At 49.1% G+C, this 22,802-nt stretch overlaps 1 protein-coding gene across 2 annotated transcripts in view; it reads right to left on the bottom strand.

The window, feature by feature from the left end:
- The window catches only part of FGD5 (FYVE, RhoGEF and PH domain containing 5), a 127,347-nt gene that overhangs the window by 14,219 nt on the left and 90,326 nt on the right, over nt 1–22,802 (bottom strand). The window contains exons 6-14 of one of the 2 annotated variants that reach the window (XM_045831916.1): nt 17,325–17,485; nt 16,902–17,058; nt 16,259–16,346; nt 14,599–14,649; nt 13,949–14,007; nt 8,834–8,905; nt 7,771–7,839; nt 2,873–2,956; nt 343–422 (exon numbers count right to left, since the gene is read on the bottom strand). In XM_045831916.1, the coding sequence (XP_045687872.1) occupies nt 343–422; nt 2,873–2,956; nt 7,771–7,839; nt 8,834–8,905; nt 13,949–14,007; nt 14,599–14,649; nt 16,259–16,346; nt 16,902–17,058; nt 17,325–17,485 (821 nt within the window). The remainder of the gene's footprint in view (nt 1–342; nt 423–2,872; nt 2,957–7,770; nt 7,840–8,833; nt 8,906–13,948; nt 14,008–14,598; nt 14,650–16,258; nt 16,347–16,901; nt 17,059–17,324; nt 17,486–22,802) is intronic. The other variant, XM_045831917.1, reaches the window with a different exon arrangement.

Raw genomic sequence — 22,802 nt, 5'->3', positions numbered from 1 at the left:
GGCAAAATACATTCTCTACTTGCCTTAACTTTTTGTGTTGCTGTAAAGACCCCACAGTCCATAGAATTTCTTGACCATGAGATATTGCTATTGCTACATTTTAGGAAAAGGGCTCACCCACATTTTTTGGGGGGAAGAGAAGGCAGAGCTTTAGTAGATTCTCAAAATGGCCTGTGATCCAAAAATAGTTAAGAAACACTGAAAAGAAAAAAGTCCTCTGATCCGAAGGATACCAAACTAAAACTGAAGGCACATCCAACATCTGTCATTCCTCTTTCCCACCTGAAACTTGGTGCCTTCATCCCCCAGGCCCTTCCTCCCTCCCCCGCCCCCTCCCCATACCTTGCAGACAAAGTCAGGCAGGACTCAGAAGTCTCAATCTTTAGAGCGTAGGGCACTTTCTCCATCACAGGGCGGCTGACCTGGAAGCCAACAGAGGCACCTCAGGGCGGGGGCACGAAGAGGCAACCACAGACTAGGTTCTTCCCCTGGTCCTGCCACTGCCCCTCTCTGAGCCTGAGTTTCCTTGGGTGCTCAGACACATGTGGATGCTCTGTGTGTGTGTGTGTGTGTGTGTGTGTGTGTGTGTCTACCAACTCCAACTCTCATTGTGGCGTCCTTGGCCACTGCCCACCCCCAGGAAGTCCAAGGAGCCTCCCTCTCTGGGTCCAGCCTCCAGCAGTACCGTCCTGCTACACTAGCACCTGCTCAGTGACCACTCTCTCCCACTCTCTGGGCCAACAGATTCCTCAGAGGAAACCTCAGTTCAAAAAGAGAACAAACTCCCCACTAAGAAAGGTGCTTCCTTCTTCCCCTCTCACGGAAGCCAGCTTCCAGGAGTGAGCGAGGCCCCCACAGTGCCTCTTATGGCCCTCCTTTCCCTCCCTCTCTGTTCTCCCAACTCAGTGTTCCCCGCTGTGGCCCCATTGCCAGAATTAACTTCCTAAAACCTCCTGCCCATTCATTAAGCCCTCAAGAACCTCCGTCAGCTCCCAGCCATCCTTGTACTTGGGATGAAGCTACACTGACCCCGCGCCCTTCCCTCCTGTCTCTTCGCCCCTATCCACAAAGTTGTCTGGCCGGGCAGGCATCTTTTACATTTCTTTAAAAAATCTCTGCCACTCGAATGGATATGTGCATCTCAAGTTCACAGAGGCATTCTTTACCACAGTCAAAAGCTGGAAGCAACCCACGTGTCTGTTTGTGGTTGAGTGGACAAAGTGTGGTGTTATCCATATGACCTCACTTACATGTGGGATCTAGTGACCAAAAATAAACTGCCGAACAAACCAGAAACAGAGGCGTGGATACACAGAGCAGACTGACAGCTGTCAGAGGGGAGCGGGGAGGGGAGAGGGGGAATGGATGAAAGAAGGTGAAGGGATCAGACAAAGCACAGGATGCAGGATCCACAGACACAGATTACCTGTGCGGATGGCCAGAGGGGAGGGGGGCAGGGGCTGGGAGGAGGGAGGCAAATGGTGGGAAATGGGGACATCTGTATTCGTGTCAACAATAAAAATATTATGGTTAAACATGGTGTATAGGTACAGCGGAATATCACTGAGACATAACAAGGAAGGAAATTCCTACACCGCTGCAACAGGGATGAACCTTGAGGACATAATGCTAAGTGAAGTGAGCCGCTCGCAGAAGGACAAACACTGTGTGACTCCACCACTCCAAGGGGCCGGAGAGGGAGCGCACACGCACTGTTAGTGGGACTGTCAACTGTTGCAGCCGCTGTGGAAAACAGTACGAAGATTCCTCGAAAAATTAAGAATAGAGCTACCATACAATCCAGCTACTCCACTTCATTTCCTTTATTTGAAGAAAATGAAAACACTAATTTAAACAAATACACTCCCATGTTCACTGCAGCATTCTTTACAATAGCTAAGATGTGGCAATAACCTAAGTGTCCACTGACAGACAAATGGGTAAGAAGGATGTGGTACACACACACACACATATATAAAAACGGACTATTACTCAGCCATACAAAGAATGAAATCTTGCCATTTGTGACAACGTAAATGAACCCTGAAAGAATAAGTCAGGAGGAAAAAGACAAAAAACCTATGATTTCACTCTGTGTGGGACCAAAAAGCAAATGAAAACTCAGATAATGGAGGACAGACTGGTGGTTGCCCAAGGGTAAGGGGCTGGGGGCATGGAGGAGTGAGGGGGCAGCTGCACGGTGACGGAGACCAGCTGGACTTTTGAGGGTGATCCCTTTGTGGTGTGCACAGACATCGAGTTATAATGTTGTAAGCCTGAAGCTTGTATAACAAAATTTAGTGTATTAGAAAAATCACGGAGATAGAGTAGGACGGTGGTCGCCAGGGGCTGGGTTCGGGGTGGGAGTTGGTATTTGATGGGAGGAGGTCTCAGTTTGGGGAGGATGGTGGTGACGGTTGCACAACAATGTGAACGTAGTTAATGCCACTGAACTGTGTAGTTAAAAATGGTTAAAATGATAAATTTTATGTATGATTTACCACAGTTAAAAAAATTTACCAAACACCTACTTGTTTCCTTGCTCCGAGCCTTCACTTACACATTTCTCTCCTCCTAGGACACCGTTCCCCAACTGTCCACATATTATTCAGTCTAAGGGACTCAGCTCCCTTCCTCCAGGAAGCCCTCCCTCCCCACCCTCTCCCTCCCCCCGACCCCTCACGGATCTATAGCACAATCCTGCTGTGACCCACAACATAACGCTGCTCCTCGAGGCTCCCTCTTCCCAGATGATCTGTGAGCTAGAGGCTCCCTCTTCCCAGATGATCCGTGAGCTAGAAGCGGGGATGTTGCCCCCTCCTCACCTGAGGTCTCCCCGGCCTTCCCCAGGGTGCCAGCATTGGGCGTTTACCTTCATGCTGGCCACTGGCAATGTGTTCTTCAGCCGGTACTTCCCATCCTTCTGGGGATACGTATACAGGAGCATGTCACTCATCTGGGGAGAAGGAAACTCTATCAGACTTGTCTTGGTCCCAGAAGGCTGTGCTGGGCTTCTGTCCCGGATGATCACTGAGCACCGGGTGCACATGCACCCTGCGTTCACCAGTGACCCCCAACCAGAGTGCGAAACCACTGTGGGCTGAGACGTGAGCCCCTTCCCGTTTCACTCCTAGGTACATACTCAAGGGGACTACATGCAGATGCCCGCAAAAAGTCAAGTTCAGGGACCAGCATAGAGGCATTATTCACAGTAGCCAAACAGTGGAAGCAACGCAACTGGATCTACACTGTGGACTTCCACGTGGCAATCAGTGGGAACAAACTGCTGATACACATGTGACAGGGATGAAGCTCAAAGCATGCTGACTGGCAGCACTCAGACACAGAGGAGAACGCACTGCTGGGTAACACGTTAAATCCCAGAATGGGCAAGACTGATCTGTAATGGCAGAAACCGTGCCAGCAGTGGACCAGGGCAGGGGGCGGGGGGAGTGACTGCTTAGGGGCACAGGGGGACTTTCTCGGGGGCTGGAAATGCTCTTTATCTTGACCCAGGTGGTGACTTCATGATGATACAGCTTCGTTAATATACCTTAAGATTGATGCATCTTACTCTACATAAATTAAGCCTCTACAAAGTACAGTTAAGGGAGGGAGAGAGGCAGGGAGGGAGGGAGGCTGGTCCCTCCGGAGGGTCTTGTTCACTATTGTGCCTCCAGTGACACGCTAGGTGCTGAGTTAGCATTTGCTGAAGGGACAACTATGGCTCCCACCCCCATGCAAGGCAGACGAGAAGAAACACAATGAAAGTCACTTCACCTCCTTAGGGGAGAGAGTTTTTTTCTTTTTTTTTAATTTTATTTTATTTTAATTTTTTTAAAGATTTTATTTATTTATTTTTGGAGAGGGGAAGGGAGGAAGAGAGAGAGAGAAACAAACATCAATGTGTGGTTGCCTCTTAAGTGGCCCCCACTGGGGACCTGGTTTGCAACCCAGGCATATCCCCTGACTGGGAATCAAACCTGCGACCTTTCAGTTCACAGCCCTCACTCAATCCACTGAACTATGCCAGCCAGAGAGAGTGTTTCTGTTTGGCCAAAAGGTTTACAGTTTGAAATGATGACGTCCTGCTCCTGCTGGCCTGTGGGCTGTCAATCCTGACCCTGCTCTGTAGCTGCTGTGTGACCTTGGACAAGCTGTTTCCCTCTCAGAGCTTGGCTTTCGCACCTGCGAGGATGGGGCCACCTCTGCCCCTACCTTACTACGGGCGCTCAGGGAGAATGGCCTGAGTGAGCCTGCTCTGCACGGGAGCCAGTGTGAAGCAGGGGTGTCGTGGGCCCTGACCAGGACACGGCACCTGAGGTCCGAGACAGGGTGAGAACTCAGGGCTAACACTTCCTTTCCTTGCGGACAGGGTCTGTTGAGGGAACAGAATGGAAGAGTTTTCCTGTCACCAGCTCTTCTGGGGACCCCGACATCCCAGCCAGAATACAGTTTCTATCTACTCAACTCAGCCTTTGTGGCCCCAGAGCAGCCACGACAGGCGAAGCTGAGGTGCAGACTGGCCAGACGACCTGCTTGAGGTTGCAAAGCTCGCAGGTGGCACAGGCACGGCGGTAAGTAAACGAGTGTGCCCACAGCGTGTTCAGGTGTGGTGTGTGGGAGTGGCCACACAGGAAGTCCTGAACCCATCTGGGACAGTGACAAAACCCTGGACAGAGCCTCACGCATCAGCCCACTCTGAGGAACCCGCCTGTGTCAGTCACCAGAATAGTCCCAGCTTTTCTGTGGCTGTCCCTTGAGCACCTGCTGCCATGGCAACTGCCTTTAGCACCCTGAGGTTTTATGATGGGTTCAGGACCAGGCTGCCTCCTAATTGCCCAGGGTTCTCCTTTCCTCTTCAAAGCCTGTGTTTTACAGCCCTGACTTGGAGGAAGGAAGAGAAGTTCTTCATGGAGGAGAAAGGGGGAATTTCTCACAATAAGGACCCTCTGGTGGGCAACCCCACCCATTGCTTGGGGCTGGAGGGGATGTGGTGCCATGGTGGGAGCCTCCCCACAGCATCACCGAAAACCCTGTATGTCGGTGGGCACATGCTCTGACTCTATTCTGCAGTTGAGCTTATTTTATGAAACTGGCACCTTATGAAGAAGAAAAATTCTTCCTTCAATGTATTTGCCACAGTGCTCCCTGGCTGGAAGAGAGAATCTTAAAAGCAGCTAGAGAAAAGGAGACAGTTACCTACAAAGGAGTTCCCATAAGACTATCAGCTGATGTCTCAAAAGAAACTTTGCAGGCCAGAAGAGGCTGGAAAGAAGTATTCAAAGTGATGAAAAGCAAGGACCTACATCCAAGATTACTCTATCCAGCAAAACTTTCATTTAGAATGGAAGGGCAATAAAGTGCTTCCCAGATAAGGTAAAGCTAAAGTAGTTCATCACCAAGCCCTTATTATATGAAATGTTAAAGGGATTTATCTAGGAAAAAGAAGATAAAAACTATGAACATTAAAATGACAACAAACTCACAACAATCAACAACTAAATCTAAAAAACAAAAACAAAGCAAACAACTAGAACAGGAACAGAATCACAGAAATGGAGATCACATGGAGGTTTATCAGTGCGGAGGAGGAGAGGGGAGAATGGCAGAAAAGGTAGAGGGAATAAGAAGCATAATTGGTAGGTACAAAATAGATGGGGCGGGATGTTAAGAAGAGTGTGGGAAATGAAGAAGCCAAATAACTTATATCCATGATCCATGGACATGAACTAAACAGGGGTGGGAACTGCTAGAAGGAAGGGGGTACCGGGTAGAGAGGGACACAGGAGAAAAAATTGGGACAACTGTAATGGCATAATCAATAAAATATACTTTAAGAAAAAGGAGCCCCCCTGTCCATCCTTCTGCCATCTGTCCCCCTAGGGAACATCGCTAACACCTACTCCGTAGAAGGCCCTGTGCTGAGAGAAACAGAGAACTGGACCTGGGCTCAGACCCTGGGGGCGCCTGTGGACTCACAATGACAGGGAACCAGGGAGATGGAGGTGGAGGCCGGTCATCATGACTGAGTGGGAGAGAGGCTCTGAAGCAGGGTCCACTATGTGCTGGAGGGAGCATGGAAAGGAAAAGAGGGGAAGAGAAGTGGGGGGGGGCGGTGAAAGGTTGGGGAGGGAAAGGAGCAAGGGAAGAGGGCAGACTGGGGAAGATCACGGCACTGTGTCTGTGCCTCGCATTTGAAGTTCCTGTGAGAGGGACGTGGCCAGAGGAGCTGGCCAGATGGGGAACCAAGACGGGGGAGCTCCCTCTGCTCTAGTCCCTGCTTCACACACTTCCCTCTTTTCCAGGAGCGACTGTTTCCCTTGTCATGAGAAGGACACTGAAGCTCAGAGAAGTAATAGGATCTGCCGTGGGCTGCAGAGCCAGTAAGTCACAGCGGGGAACTGAATCCAGTCTGTCTGACTCCAACACCAGGGTTCTTCTTCGCCATCCTGGATGGCTCCCTTTTTCCTCCCAGGGAAGGAAAGCCTTGGGGGGACCCAGTCATGAGCTGGGCTGGGGCCAAGGGAACTGATGACTCTGTGGCTCTAGGTGGGGAGGGGGGCCTGTGTCCCATGGGATAAATGTCAGAGGAAAGGGCAACAATTGTTATCAAATAAGCTGCTTCTATGGGCCTCATTTAATTCTCCAAACTGCCCCGTATTTCCACTGGCCCTGCGGGAAATCGAGGCTCAGCCATGTCTGTGGGTTACAGATAGGCTGTCAGATCAGTATCTAACCAGCTCAGTCTTGCTCATTACCACACAGATGTCTAAAATTCAAGGTAAGAATTTCTTCTCTATACCTTGCAAAGAGTTTCCAAATATTTAGACTCTAACAAGGAACAAAGGACAGCTTCCCCCACTGGACTCCAAGATCCATAATAGGGCAGGAGCCACATCTACGTAACCTGCACAGATCTTGGAGACGAATAAGAAGTTGCAGAATTAATAGGCAGTGAGCTCCCCATCACCAGAGGCATGTAGGCAGAGTCAAAAAACTACCCAGAGTAAGGGACTCAAGCACCTCTGCAGACTTCAAGATACTTTTGAGAACTCACACTATCCACTGTGTGGCTTTCATATCTCTTTCAAAGTTCCCATTTGGGTTCTAGTTAATCTTTTGCCAAAGCTCTCCCTTGCACTGCAGCTCAAACAAGCCAGAGCAGGGAGTTCTCTTCGTGGGGGCGGGGGGTGGTAAGAGATGGCTGGTAGGAAGGACAAAGAGCTTCTTGAAGCTTAACTGCCACTGAGGTTTGCGTTACTACACCACAGGCCTGGACATTCCCTGTTATTCCAGACTGTGGCTGTAAATCATTAGAAAATGATACATTATAGTCTTTCTTGTGCTCAGCGGAGGAAGTACTGGCCGGGAGGTGCTGCCCTTGTTCCCTCTGGGCCTCTGCCACCAACTTGCTGGGCGGTCTGGCCAAGTCAGCTTTCTCTGGATGTGTTTTCTCATGAGTTAGATAAGGCGGTTGGAGAGTTATCCCTGGTTTTAAGGATGTTTAAGACGAGAGCATGGGTAATTAAATTTTGGCACCATTCCACTCAAGATCATTGAAATAATAAATGAGGGATGGGCTGTGGTTTCCAAGGGTCAAGCTCTCAGCTTTCTGGAAAGCTCAGCTACGCAGAATGATCCTCATCCTACAGATTCGGCTCTGTTCCAGTCTTCTACTCTGCCTTCCAGTTGTCCTTGAATCCTGGTCCCAGGGAATTTCACAGAACTTGACAGTCCCAGGGCTGGGTTTGGGGGTCAGGTACTTACCAGGAACAGGTGACGGGGGCGCCTGTTTTTCCCTGTTACTTTCATCAGTGTCCCTTCCTTCAGAAACTCCTGTGGGGAGAGAAACAGAGCTTGGAGGTCAGGCTAATGTCCCCCACTACCCTAGAGAAAGGTGGGGGAGGCCCTTGAGTGGAAAACTTCAATTATGATGCTTCCTGGAGGACCAGAGAGCAGCTCGCAGGGGTATTCCCAGCCTCAGGGGCGCATACACTGTAGCCTGTAGCCGCTATGGAGACAGACACCCTGGCCTTTCGGGGGCATTCCACCTTAAATTATGCCAAGCCCTGACGTGGTTCTCACCACAGAGTGGTTCAAACAATAACTCCCACCCTGGGTTGCTGCCACAAGAGTCCATTCAGGACAAAGCCTCTGAAGGTTTGCTAAAACAGCTGCAGCTCTGTGAGCAGCTGCTATGCCTGCCTTAATTCTGGAGGGTACAAATAGGTACTTAATACGTGTTTACTGAACTGATGACCCAGGCCAAAACATTAAGTGTGATTTTATAGAATCTCAGGCCAGTGAGATCCCTGCTCATTCTGAGTAGAATCTGAGCACAATCTCTCATTTATTTGTCTCTTATCCTTCATGGGCTGTAACAGGTAGTAAACACATTTGTCAGTACTTTTGAGCTGAGTTTCATGTTTTCCATCTGAAAGCTTAAAAGTGAATAAATTGGTCTCTTGGAAAATGTTATTTTTAAGATGCTCTGTTGGGACTCTTGAGAGATGGCATTCCTGAATTTCCCAACGATGCTGGACTAAACTACAGACACTTGGCGTCGCTTCTTCTCGGAGGTGCACAGAACCACCGGGAGCACTGAACCCAAAGGCACTGTTCCTTTAAAGGCCTTGAGAGCGGAAAGCCCCAGGGGAGGCAGTCCACGGGCCCTGTGAGCCCAGCCCTGCCCTCCCTCCTCCCGGGTAAACAGCACCTGCAGCCAGGCCTGTCTGGGGCCAGCCCAGCTGAACAATGGGGCTTATCAGAGCCTGGCCTGCTGGCTGCCAGTACGCCCTCTGCCCCTGCCCATGGTGGCGGTGGCACTCACCCTTCCTGGCTGGAGGAGATCCCCTTGGCCACGAACACTGTGCTCAATGTGGACGAGCTTCTGCAGGTTTTCCTGTGGGCAGGAGCAGAGTGAGGGGGAGATGGTCAGCACCCTTCAAGGGTCTTATCTCCTCTGTAAGGGCTGGTGTTGCTTCTGTTTCAGAGGAGGAAAGTGGAGCCCAGAAAGACCTTGCCCAAAGCCAGGAGGCAGGATTGAGACCTGAGCCCAGGTCTGCAGGAGGATGCTGTGTGTGGACTGCCCATAACCAGGCTAGTCCTTCTGGGCCTGAGGTCTGACACCGCCCTCTTTCTGTACGCCATGGTGGTGATCTCTTGGCCTTGCTGTGCCCTCCAATACCCCTGTTAGTCTCGGGGCTACTGCTCCTACTGTGAGCCTGTGTCCCCGTGAGGCCCGGAGCACCCAGACTTCAGTAACCCAGAGATGACAAATGCCTGAGGCCAGACCGTTTCTCTGGGTTTGCAGCCCCAGGGTGGGGCCTCTAAGGGACGGTAACCAAGAAAATTCACCACTTGAGGAGAAAATGGCCCTATGCTCCTTGAGTGAAAATAAGTGTGCCTGAGAATTCCTCATCAGTCCCCCATTGGGTTACTCATAATATGTAAAGTGACACACACTTTCCCCCTCTGTGAAGCATCCCATAATACTAGGAACAACGAGCACCTAACCCATAGGGCAGGTGTCCCTTGAACTTCACAGAGGGTCAGGTTCTATAGTCTGCCTCAAGAAGGGGCAAGAGCATGGGGAGAGGTCCCGTCTGTGATACAGGAACTGCTGAAGGCTGAGGATGGAGCAGGACTATAAGAAAAACTCTCTGGCCCTGCAAAAATTCTTCAGGCCCTGCAAACAGTACCGGGTAATAACAGTCCCCTTTTGGAGTAGCATAAAATCTGCGGGGTGCTGAAGGTGACAGTGGTGACAACAAAACCCAAAGCTAGTTCAACTACTGATGGGATTGACCCATCCCCAACCCCACGTGAAGAGCAGGACAAAAAAAGAGGCACACCCACTTCTGGGGGCAGGTACTATTTCCCTCAGTCTCTGTAAGTCTTCTACACATAACGTTGGGCATTTGACCAAATATTATGAAGGGAAAAAATCAAGAAAGAACCCCAACTAATTTTCAAGAGACAAAGCATTCAACAGAGTCACAATGAGAGGTGACACAGACGTCAGAACCATCAGACAGGGGCTTTAAAGTAATTATGATGAATATGTTCAAGGAGCCGGTGGAAAGGACAGCCTGTACGAACAGATGGAGAATTTCAGCATAGATGGAAACTATACAAGAGTCGAATGGAAATGTTAAAAATAAAAAACATGATATCACAAATGACGAATTCCTTTGATGGGCTGAGCAGGAAACTGAACACAGCTGAGGAAAAAAATCAATGAACTTGGAATTAGGTAAGTAGAGATTAACCCAACTGAATCACAAAGGGAAAAAAAGTGCCGGGGGAAAAAAGAACAGAGCATCCGAGAGAAGTTTCCAAAATTAATGAATGACCACCTGAAACATAATTTCATGTGTCAACTGTAAGTGGAAAACAAATTAGTTTTTAAAAATATGTTTAATGAGTGACAACAAATCATAGATCCAGGAAGCCACTGAATCACAACAGGATGATCTGCACCCAAGCCCCTAAAACCACACACACTTGGGTATCACCGTCAAACACGGTGACCAATCTTCTAAACTTCAAACTTCTAAAAGACCAATGTAAAGAGATTTTGAAGGCAGCTAGAATAAAAAAACATATTAAATAAGGAAGATAAATATCACCATCATAGCAGATTTCATATCAAAAACTATGTAGGCCATAAGACAGTGGAGTGGCATCTTAAAAGTACTGAAAAAAAATGGTCAATTGAGATTTCTCTATCCATGAAAAATATTTTTCAAGAATGAAGGTAAATTGACTAATTAAGTAAGTGGATAATGGATGGTGGGAGCTAGGTTTCTCAGATAATTTACAGATAAGCAAGGAGAGGAGGCTGGAATAATCCATCCATGCGGTATCAACTAGAGTTGGAGACATCAGTAAGAACCTACGTTTAGCTTAATATATGTGATTACGTGTAGAAATAGACATACAGATATATGGTTTATGCAGATGACCCTTGAGCAACATGGGTTTGAACAGCACTAGTCCACTTATATGCAGAGTTTTTTCAACTGACCCATGCAGTTCAAACCACGCTGCTCACAATGACTTTGTGTGATTGGGAATCTGTGCATGCAGAGAGCCAGCTGAGCTGTGCTCAGATTTTCACCTGCATGGGAGGTTGGTGCCCTTAACCCCTGTGTTGTTCAAGGGTCAGCTGTATACACACATATATTTCTTTGCTCTGTCAGCAAAGATGACCTAAAAGAAACGATTTCCCAATAAGCACACCTAGTGCCCAGATCCTGGTTTCTAATACCAATTAATTGTACAATTAAGAAACCTGGGTTCCTTAGAGAAATGAATAGCTGATTCTAAGACTGGGATAGGAAATACACTAGATGAGCCTGGAGTACCTTGTAATGCCAGGAAGTAAGAAAGTGCTCAAAAAAAAAATAAAGAAACAAACCCCACTCAAACACATATGCATGGGGGCATATGGAAGGGTTACAGGGACAACTGCAAGGAAGGGGCTCCAAAGAGCCAACACTGGAGCAATCTGAGAAATAAAATAAAGCAGTATGAAATTCAACCCAAAGCACAGAGTAAATATCCTTGAGTCCTAACTGATATGAATGCTTGATTTCTTTATGATGAATACATTAACAAATGAAGGAGAAGAGACAAATCTCCCATGCAGAAGAATTCCAAACAATTTAGGTGGATGCCCTGCCCTTAAGGAGAAGGAACATAACTCCCCATTCCTTAAATGTGGGCTGTGCATAGCAACTTTCCTCCACAGAGTGTGGGCGCAGCAGTGAGCACGTGTGTCCAACTTCACTGTGGAGAAACCTGACACACACTACCTCGGCCAGGGGGTCAATGTCAGTGTCAACAGTCATCCATCGAGTTGCTAGTATGCGCCCGTCACACGATTGGATGGAAGTGGGACTTTATTTCTGTGATCTTCCCCCAAATCACAAACCTCGTCTGATCAGAAAAATATCATACAAATTCCAAAAGAGGGACATCCTACAATGTACATGACTAATATTTCTCAAAGTTGTCAAGGTCACCAAAAATAAGGAGATTCTGCAAAACTGTCATAATCAAGAGAAGACAAAGGAAATGTGAACAAACTCCAGTTTTCAGTTAATAATATGGTATCAATATCGGCTCTTTAATGTAACACACATGCCATGTCAATGTGTTAATAATAGAGGAAACTGGATGCATGGGAACTCTCTGTCCTCCCCATTTTTCCTGTAAATTTAAAACTGTTCTAAAAAGTAAACTCTCTTCAGAAAGTAGAATGGTATTTGCAGGCACGGGGGGAGGGGAGGGGAGTCAGTGTCTAATGGGCGCAGGGGCTCAGGCGGGAGGGGAAAGAGTTCTGGAGGCGGATGGCAACAACCGTTGCACAATGACGTGAACATGCTTAATGCCACTGAACTGTCTGTTGAAAACTGGTTAGGAGAGTAAAATTTTTGTTATGCATATTTTATCCCAATACAAGACTTGTAACAAATAAAGTGTATTTAAAAAATGAAGGTGAAAATGGTAGAGTCCATACTCGTACATGTCTCCTCACTCTTTCTGGAGGAAGATATTTTACTTCCACGCTGTGGAGAAGAGAGCAATCAGTGGGTAATCTGATTTCAGGTCTCCAAAGCCTGACCTTCTACCCAGACGTCTGATTGTTCTTCATGGGACTCGCCTGAGGTTTGGTCTGAGCACCTGCAGCCGGAAGCCAGGTACATTGACCCTCTGATCGAATGAATCCCTGCTCAGCGCTGGAAGACGCTCTCACTGCTGACAAACCTGGAGCCAGCTCCAAGCCCCCATGCTCACACAGAATGACACACCTCGTGACTGGGGTAATAAAAAAAATCCCAAGTGCAGGGGGCAGAGAAAAATATTCCCTGTGTAAGTTTAAACGTACCCCACGAGGAGCAGGGACTGCATGTCGGCATGCGGATGTGTATTCACACAAGGCTGTGTGTGGGGTGGCAGGTCTGACGTGTGCAAGGAAGTCTGGCTGGTGGTTAAGGTGGGTGCAAGTTTAGGGAACGTGTTTTCAAAAGACAGAACTGGAATAATTAGATACTCATATGCAAAAGCATGAATTTTAACCATACCTCATACCATACATAACCACTACTATCAACTCAAAATGGACTAAGAGACCTAAATGTTAAATATAAAACAAGAAAACTCCTGGGGAAGGGGGAAGGGTTTTCAGGAACAACTGTGAAGGACACATGGACAAAACCAAGAGGGTGGAAGCAGGGGAGGGAGGTGGGTATTGCAGGGGTGGAGGGGGAGTGGTAGGGGGTAATTACAGACAACTATAATTGAACAACAATGAAATAATTTAAAAAATAATGAAAAGCTTCTAAAGGTTAAAAAAGAAAAGAAAAGAAAACTCCTAGGAAAAAATATAGGAGAAAAATTTTGTACCTTTGGGTAAGGCAAAGATTTCTTAGATAGAACATTAAAATCATGATCCATAAAATAAAAAATTAACAAACTAGGCTATTTATTAAAATCAAGAACTTCTGGTCTTCCAGAGACACTGTTAAGAGGATGAAAAGACACGCCAGAGGCTGGGAGAAATTATTTGTAAATCATTATCGGATAAAGGAGTGAAAGAAGGCAGACAAAAAAGAGCCCATATTAAATAATTTCATTTTATAAAATTCTAGCAAATGCAAACTAATCTATAGTGCCAGACAGCAGGCTATTTGTTGCCTGGGGATGGAGAATAAGGGACCACAAAGGGGTGATGGGAAACTTTTTGGGGTCATGCATGTGTTCCACATTGCGATTATGCAGGTGGTCTCATGGATACGTACAAACATCAGGTCTTCTGGAAGTGTACACGTTAAACACATGCATTTATAGTACGTAAGTTGTACCCCAAGGCAGAACTGGGCATGGTGGAGGGCTCCCAACCTGTACCCTGGAGAAGGAGCCCACAGGCTGGACTCACCCCTTGCTCCATACTGTCGTTGGCATGGTCTGTGACCTTGGAGATGAGGGTCAGTGCACCTGAGGAGGGAAGCAGAGCAGATCGCTGGGCCTTCTGGGGAGGGCCAGTCTGGTCGCCGCCATCCTTGCCTCTTCTCTGTCTCCCCTCCCCACGCCAGCTCCCGGGATCACTGCATTTTCAGGGCTTTGTAAGTGGGTGGCACCGATTCTTCCCATGGTTGGGTCAGGTTACAGCCCCAAGCCTGGAGTTGCCACCACTGTCTAAGGGAACTTGGCGGTGAATTGACCACTTTCTGTCTCAGTTCCCATGGCTGTAACCTGAATATATTAAAAGAGGGACAACTGTGGCAGGCCATACAACAGCCGCAGAGAATTTGGAGGAAACGGGGACACTGGGGTGAGTGTTCTGGACCTGGCACCACCTCCTATCTCCAAATCCTGTTAACCCCCTTCTCCTCTGACCGACGACAGCCCATCCTAGGGAGTCCCATGTTGAAGTGAAAGGGGGGTCATCTCAGATGGCTTGGAGACTTCACATCACTGCACCCCCCAGCTGGTGGGGAAGGGACTATGTCCTGGGCTTAGAACTGGTGTGAAGAACTGGAGCAAAACAGGACTGTGTCCCCTCTTCTGAGTTCATGCTGGACTTACCCTGCGTGTTGTCATACTCAGCTGAGTCCGGGGAGAGGTTATTCAAATAGTCTGCAAACAGAACAAGAGCCACACGTCAGTTTGCCCCGGGGAGGCCAGCCCCTCCCGTCCGCAACAGGAGCCCTCTCCAGAGAAAGAAGAAAAGTTGCGGAAGAGTGGGCTGCCCACCCTCTCACCCCCGTTTGCTCCATCACGACACCACACCAGCACGTGACCAGGCCGCCAGGACGGCCACCAGCTCCACCACCACCACTGCCAGCCATTCTCTCACAAGTGACATCTATGTGCCAGACTTTGTGTCTTCAGGGTACAGACTCAAACACGGTGAGACCCTGCCTTCAAGAAGCACCCGTCCGGGGGACACAGGTGTGATCATGACGTGTTCAGGCTTTAACACATTCACAACTACAACACTCTCCACACAGGCTGTCGTTGCTCCAGCTACCTCTCCTGTCACTCATTCCTTCTGGCAGAGCCGCTGTCTTTGCTGTTTCCTACCCCAGTGCCTTTGCACTCAGTATCCCCTCTCCCTGGTACTCTCTTCCTTTAGATCCTCACAGGGCTCATGGCCTCACTTCGCTGAGCCCTATCATGCTGCCTTCTCAAAGTGGTCTTTGCTGAGTGCTGTATCTAGTCAGACCACTGTTCACCTGCTTTATTTTTCTTCTGCACTCTTATCACTGGTGTGTATTTTTATTTCCTATTTGTTGGTTAGAGTATAAGCTCCACAGTGTCATAAAGCTTGGCTGTTTAACTCACTGCTATATCTCTGGCATTTAGCACGGGGCCTAGAACATAGGGGCTGCTCGATAAATATTTGTTGAATTGGATGAATTCTGTCTCCTGGCCCTAGGTACTCTTCTTACAGCCTTGGTCACTACTAGGAATTACGTGGGCATCTCTGCACGTGCGGCGGCCTCCCCCACTGCAACACTGCATCCCCAGGCGAGGGGTGTTTGTCTGTTTGAGAGGCAGCTGGTGAATGGGTCTGGAGCTCTGGAAAGAGGTGTGTGTGTTTCTGGCAGGTGGCAGTAGGAGAGGGGATGACATTCCCTGGGGAGCATTCATACAGAGGGAAGTAAAGAGGACCTTGGACAGAGCCCAGAGAAACAAATGCTGTGGAAGGGTGGAGGAAGAGAGATCATCACAGAGAGGATGGAGCAGTCCTAGAGAGGCAGGGGAGAGTGTGGCACAGAGGTCCCAGGATGAAAGGACTCGGAAAGCAGGGAGTGGGCAGGGGCAAAGCTGCAGGGAGGGAGGGCCAGCAGGTCCCAGGCGGAAAATGCCCACTGATTCAGTCACAAAGAGGGCTCTGGCGATGATGAGAACTGCTTGAGGGAAGGCAGCCACCCAGAGACAGGAAGGAAATGCAGAATGGGTGAAAGTATGAGTTTGTGTTTAGGAAGAGGGAGGTGGGAAGAAGATGCAAGAGGTGGCCATTGACCTGAGGCTTCCAAGGTAGCAGGGAGGGGTCCAAAGCTCAGCTAGAGGGAAGCTGGTGGCAGTCTGGTTCCTCTGGAGGGATGGGAGGCAGGAACTGACTGCAGTCCTCCCCCACCCCTTCCTGCCAGGCTGGGAGAGGAGGTTGTGATCATCACCGCTACCCCTCCTCAGGGGCCTCCCCACAGCCTCAGTTACCTTGACCTCCCATCGGGCCCACCTGTGAGGAGCACTTGGTACTGGAAGAGGCGCTGAACTACCCGTAGCAGCCTGTGCTTCACGTTCTGGCTGCCTCCTTGCTGACTCTGCTGTTCCCAAGAGATGGGGAGGACAAAACTCCGTCAGGGACCCTGGCCTGAGGGTACTGGGTTCATGCATTCTACATGCACTGTCCCATCCAACCCTCTTCCTGGCCAAGCTGAGCTTCCCCCCATCTCTAAACCAGTTTCCCCTCTTCCAGGAAGGCCTTCCAGATGAGCACCACCCTGCTGTGACAGTTCAATCCTTCAGGCTCACAGTCCATGCTACACTTAGTAATGCTTCTAGTGCTAGTAATAGAAAAAAAGCCCCCCATTTTCATGCCCAATAACTGGGTCCCCAGTTGGTGGCCTTTTGTTGGTCACTCAGATGGCTCCACTTTGCTTTGTGCTTTTCTACTGGGACAGGAGAAGGGCTACTGAAACCCTCCCCATAGCTGGGGCTCACTGAGCAGCCATCTTCTACAGGGTCACCCTCCCCTCCCCTCAGCCCCCTACACCAGCCGGAGGGTGGCCAAGAAGCCCCACTGATTTGCTTTTAGTCATGCCCAACCCACCCCCACCCTGTATCTTTAGAGCAGGTTCTCAGAGGACCAAGGGACGCACCTCAAATTCATGGACAGCAGCTGCCAGCCGGGGAGAATGGAGGCAGTTCTCAGCAAGCAGACTTAGATACCTGTCAAACTGCAGGATGTGAGCAGCGTGGTGGTCAAACTCCTGCTCCCGAGCCAGGAAGACATCGGCCACCTTCTGCTGGCCCTCCCTGCAGCCAGGATGGGGGCAGGACAGGGAGAACTGAGCCTTGTGACCAGCAGTGACAGACAGTGAGAGCTGGAGCCACAGCCCCAGATGCGGAACCCAGCTGGCTCCTCCCACCGTTGTTTTACTGTGGGCAAATGACCGCACACCTCTGTGTCTAGGCTTCCACATCTGTCAGGTGGAGACACCATTTCACGTGGTGGGGTTTTTAACCCCCTCCCCCATCCCCAGGGTAACAGGAGCAGTGGCAGGCGTCTGGGGACCACTCACCAGTGCAGCAGCCTCTCTCCCAGCTCCTCCAGGATCCCCCGGTGAAGGTCGAGGATGGCTGGGAGTTCGCTCAGGCCACACCTCAGCTCCTCCCTGGCCACTGTGTCCTTGCCCTCTTGGTCCATTTCATCCAAGGCCCTCACAACGGCTCCGTGGAAATCCTGAAACCCCAAAGGCCTGTTACCTGTGGGTTGACAGGACTGAACACAAGTCCTCCCTGGCATTTCCCTTGCGTCTTTGGAGCCCTGGTCTACAGACAGATAGCTGGGACCTTAAGCAAATGCCTCAGGTCCCGGCGTTCTCACCTGTCCAACAGGGCTGATTGCACACGCTTGTGATCACGGGTAACTATGCCCAAGGAGCACTGAACACAACTCCTGGCACAGAGTAGGGGGCTTAAAGCAGGTTCATTCTGCCCCCTTTTGTGTGGGATCTTGGGTGCACGCTCTTCTTTTACAAGGTGGGTGAGAAGTGGGGTAATTTCTTCTCTGAAGAAATATAAAGCCCTTCTTGACAATGAGCCATTTTCGAAGAGGTTCATGCACTGGGTTATTTCAAAACAAAGTCTAAGAAGTCACAGACATCCCCTCCGTGGCATATCAAGCAGTCACTTAAAATGATGCAGACAGTGACTACGTAAAATATGCATGACCTGGCGCTGAGAAATCAAGAAAGGACACGAAGCTGTCTTCCCACCTGAGTACAGCTGTATAAAAAATGAACAGAGCAAAAAGCTAAAAGGAAATGTAGTGAAATGGAAACAATGGCTATGTCAGGGGTGTGCAATTAGGAATGATTTTTTTTCTTCTTGTCTCTGTTTTCTAAAACTTCCGTATCGATTACTTTAAATATTAAACTAAATTTAACAAACATTAAAATGATAAACAATGCAAGACTTCTTTCTCACAATAAAAATATTTTATCTTTAAATACAACTGCTTTTGTACAAGGCCCAGGTCTCTAGTTTTAAATACACGAGTTACCCTGCGACAACCTTGAGTTGTAGAGCAATGCATATTGGGAAAACCTCAGCATCAGGGGTCATGTGATCCAGCCTCCATCAGGAAGGTCAGATTACCTTTACAACATTCAGGAAGGATGATCACTTTGCCTTTTTGATTGCCTACCTGACAGAGAACTCATTGCTGAGCAAAGACAGTTAATTCCACTGCTGAACACTTCATTGCTAGAAAGGTCTCTTTATATAGAGATCTAAAAGGGGAAAGTGCCTGACAGGATGGGCAGTCCTTCCTCCAGGAAGTCCTTCTGGTCTTCTCCCAGGCATAAAAGGAGTGCAGGGGAGATCTAGTGGTGACGGGACAGGGCTGGGGAAAAAGGCAGGGAGGTGGGATAGGAGTAGAGAGAGGGAAGGTGGAAAGAAGGGGAGGGGAAGGGAAGGGAGAGGAGAAGAGAAGAGTGAAGAGAAGAGAAAAAAGGAAAGAGGAAGAGAAGGAGGAGACTGAGGGAGAGAGGAGGGTGGGATGGAGTGATTGACAGAGAGAGAGAAACAGGGCACATGAAAGGCAGGAGATTCATGCCCCTCCAACATCTATAAAGAGGCCGCTATGTTGGCCTATGTTGTCAGACAGGATAGCAGATGTGGACGTTACAAAGGTCTCACTTCCTGAACACTTCATCCTGTCCTGCGCTGACCCCCTGCCGCTGCAACCTGCTCTGCCGGGAATTGTGGGGAGTGCAAGGGTAGGACAGCCCACCCTGGCCTGCGGTCCCAAGGAGGAAGGATGAGCTGGTTCCTGCTGAGGCTGACCCTCACCAGCACTGGACTGGTATAACTCGAAGGTGTTGGGATACTTCTAGCCCCATCACTAAGGTCAGAAACTCCTGGGGCTGAGTTTCCAACTAATGAATAGATTCTCTGGCAGAAGACATGTGTGTCCTTAAGTGGAGGCCACATGCTTGAACTATAATTAGAAATGAACCTCATTGTATCTGAGCTACCATAGCCCTTCCCGAAGGCATATTGCAGAGGGTGGAGAAAGTGTGAATTATGAGTAAGAGGGCAGCTAGGTGGGGAGTGTGGCTAGAGGGGTGTAGTATTTAGTTACTGTCTCTGCCCACAGCTGGCTCTGGGATACTGGATCATTTTGAACCTGGAGGGGAGGTTTCTCTGCTGACTTGGGGGCAGGAGGACCCTCCCAGTCTTTCCTTGTGAGTCTCCATGTTCAGGACCCAGCGTCCAGGCCAGCAGAGTTTTGTCAGCGCTGGTGTCCCAGAGGAAGAATGAAAACGTCCTGATGAGGACAATGACCCTTGTTGCTTGGGCAGCTGGTTGACAGAGGACTTTCAACATATTCTGTCATTGGCTAAGTTCAAGCCCAGTATTTTAGTACAAATGTAGATGAATGACTGTGGACAAACTGTAACCTATCTGAGCCCCCGTTTCCTCACCTGTAAAATGGGGACAACAGTATCACATAAGGCTGGTGGGAGCTCATCCTGAAGTTTAAAACTGCAAAGTGCTGTCCCTATGGCAGTTATGGTTATATTTCAGACGTGACACCTTCAGAGCAGGGCCACATCTGTTTTATTTCCTGCCATGTTTCTCAGGTCCAGCAGCGTATGTGACAGAGAAGGACTATTATAATGCTTGCAAACTGATGGACTGCAGGACCCTTATTTAACAGAAAAGGAGTGTGAGTCACGGGGAAGCCAAGGCCCAGAGCCCAGGCCTGGAGCACCACGGAAAGGGGTGGGCAGGGACAGGGAGAGAGGGACAAGCAAAGACAAGACTGATGGCTGCGTTTGCATCGCACTCCAGGGAGCTTTGGTATTAACTGCTCTGCAAGCTGGTTTCTTGTCTGTAATTAATTCTCACTAAATTGACTCAGTCCCAATGGACAGGATGGCCATCATCAATGTGACTCATTTAAAAAACTGGAGCATAATCGGAATCGCCACAAACGTCTGTTCTTAAAACTCATGCATCAGCTGAAAGTGCCGAGTGCCAGCCACATCATCCATCACTCCCAGAATGGTTTTGGCTCTCTCAATCATTCTGGCCCAGCGTCGCACCCCGGGGTCCCAGCATGCGCCTCCCAGGCAGGAAGGCAGGACAAGGTATCTGGCCCTCATCCCCTTATTCATTCAACAAATGTACTGAATGCCTGCTCTGTACCTAGCCTTGAGGAGACAGTGAGAGTAGGAGAGATATAGTTCTGCTCTCAAAGAGTTTGTAATCTGATGAGTAAAAGGGTAATTTCAGCATAGGGATGTAAGTGTTGTGGTGCGGAAAAGCACTGCAGCCGTGGCAGTCCATAAGAGGCAGACCTACCTAGGCCTGCCAGGGCCTGAGACAAGGGGCAGTGGGGGTGGAGGGGGTGTCGCAGGTAGAGGGGACAGCATGTGCAAAGGCCCTGAGGTGGCAGAGGAACTGAGGACTTGAGTATGGTTTGTGTGCAGAGTGTGTGGGTGTGGACGTAGGTGCACCCTTGAAAGAAGTGCATGGGATTGGAACATGATGATGTTGGGAGATTGGGCAGAGGGCCCATTCCACATGGCCCCGCAGGCTTTTCAAGGGACCTGGTTTTCACCCTGGGGTGATGGGGAACCACTGAATAGTGTGCTAGGCAGGGGAGCAATGGGACCAGACATCTGTCTTAGAAAGTTCACTTTGTTGGGAGAAACTGGAGATGACGAGGATGAGTGAGACCAGCGAGGTGGTCATTCTAGGAGAGCAAGAGTGTGTTCAGGACTTGAGATGGGACCAGAGTCTGGCCATGACGACAGAGAGGGTGGATAGACTAGAGACAAAAAGGAGGAAGAATGGACTGGCTCTAATGCCTGCAGGGTCCAATCCAAATCCCTCTGGGCACCTGAGGCCTCCCTGACCCAGTCCACCCTGTCACTGAACTCACTTCCCCAGCACTTTGTGGAGTCCCTACCCCAACCTTATAGGGCTCTAGAGACCATGAACCAATCCTTGTCTGCCTGGACAGTTGCCTATGTGTGACTCTGGGCAAGCCACCTACTCTCCATGGACCTCAAGCTCCCCCTCTGCAAAGTAGGGATACAAATACCTTCGTAGCGTTTGTGTAGACTGCTTTCTGTCGTGGATTATTTCTTTCTGTGTTTTCCTTCTCTTTTGACCGAGTATTGCTTACCTCTGTCTCCCCCATACCCAGCCCAGGGAAGGTGCTCAGCAAGTAACACAGCCGACACTTCCACGTGCCGTGCGAGCCATCGTCTGCTCGACACTTCATGTTCACCTTCTCATTTCATCCTCACAACAAGGCTATCATTTTGGCACTGTTATTTCCATTTTGTCTATAAGGAAATTAGGCCCAGGGAGATTAAGTAACTTGCCCAAGGCCACCAAGATGACAAGATTTGAGTCCAAGTTGGCCTGACTCCAAAGTCTTAGCTCTCCCCATTGCCCCCCACCAACTCCACATTCTACCGATGGCCCAGACAGGGCAGTGGCTTGCAGCGGTCAAAGAGGGGGACTGCAACCCAGATTTCCAGAACACTGGCCAGGGCTCTCTGCCCATCCTCAGCGACCCTGGGGCAGCCTGGTGGGGAGGCCTGAGTGAAAAGACTCCCTCTGCCTTTGGAGTCCTGGCAAGTCCCCTAGAACTCACAGGGCTCTCATGACTGCTGGGCTTGCCAGCAGTAGAAGAGGGGACCTCATATTCAGGGGCCTGGTCCCCTGAACACTTTTCCCCAATCCAAACCCACTGTTGAGTTTCCTGGGTGACACAGTACCTCTGTTTTCTGGGCTGGACAGTCAGGGGGTAGCCAGAATGTCCTTCCTGCAGGCGATCAAACCACTGAGGTCACTGCCAAAAGTCAAGTGGGCTTGCTCGGATCCCTTTTGGCCAAACGCACACCGGCCTCAGCCATGACCTGCTATGTCACAAAAACGCCTTTGCCAGCTGAGAGCTTCCCAGGGAACATGACTTCGCTACATCCAGTCAGTCACTGCAGGGGACCCTGAAAGTAAGTCTCTGTGGGGCACGCAAAGACTGCTTAAACTGTGTACAAAGAGTACCAGCTGTGCAAATGGGACTTCATGTTAAAAGATGAATGAGGGAATTCAGGTGTTCTATGTACTACTCCTACTCCTGTTACTCTTCTGTAAAACTGAAATTGTTTTACAGAATAAATAGTTAAAAATCATTTAAAAATTGAATAAGATAAAAAAATAAAATGCTTAGGAATAAATTTAAACAAAAAAGCGCAAACCTGTACTCTGAAAATAACGAAGCACTGTTGAAAGAAATTAAAGAAGGCCCAAGTAAACAGAAAGATGTCCCATGTTTGCAACTTAATATTACTAAGACGCCAACACTCCCAACTTGATACACAGACTCCTCTGAACCCCATCAAAAATCCCAATTGTCTGTCTTGCAGAAATTGACAAGCTGATCCTAAAATTCATACGGATGTGCAAGAGGCACTGAAGACCCACAACAAACTTGAAAAAGAACCAAGTTGGAGGACTCACACGTCCTGATTTCA

Source organism: Phyllostomus hastatus, unplaced genomic scaffold, assembly GCF_019186645.2.
Source record: "Phyllostomus hastatus isolate PE091 unplaced genomic scaffold, TTU_PhHast_1.1 phas_contig_16, whole genome shotgun sequence".
In the NCBI taxonomy this organism is placed as follows: domain Eukaryota; kingdom Metazoa; phylum Chordata; class Mammalia; order Chiroptera; family Phyllostomidae; genus Phyllostomus; species Phyllostomus hastatus.
The sequence above is the reverse complement of the archived record's forward strand: the minus strand, read 5'-3'. Positions and strand labels throughout refer to the sequence as shown.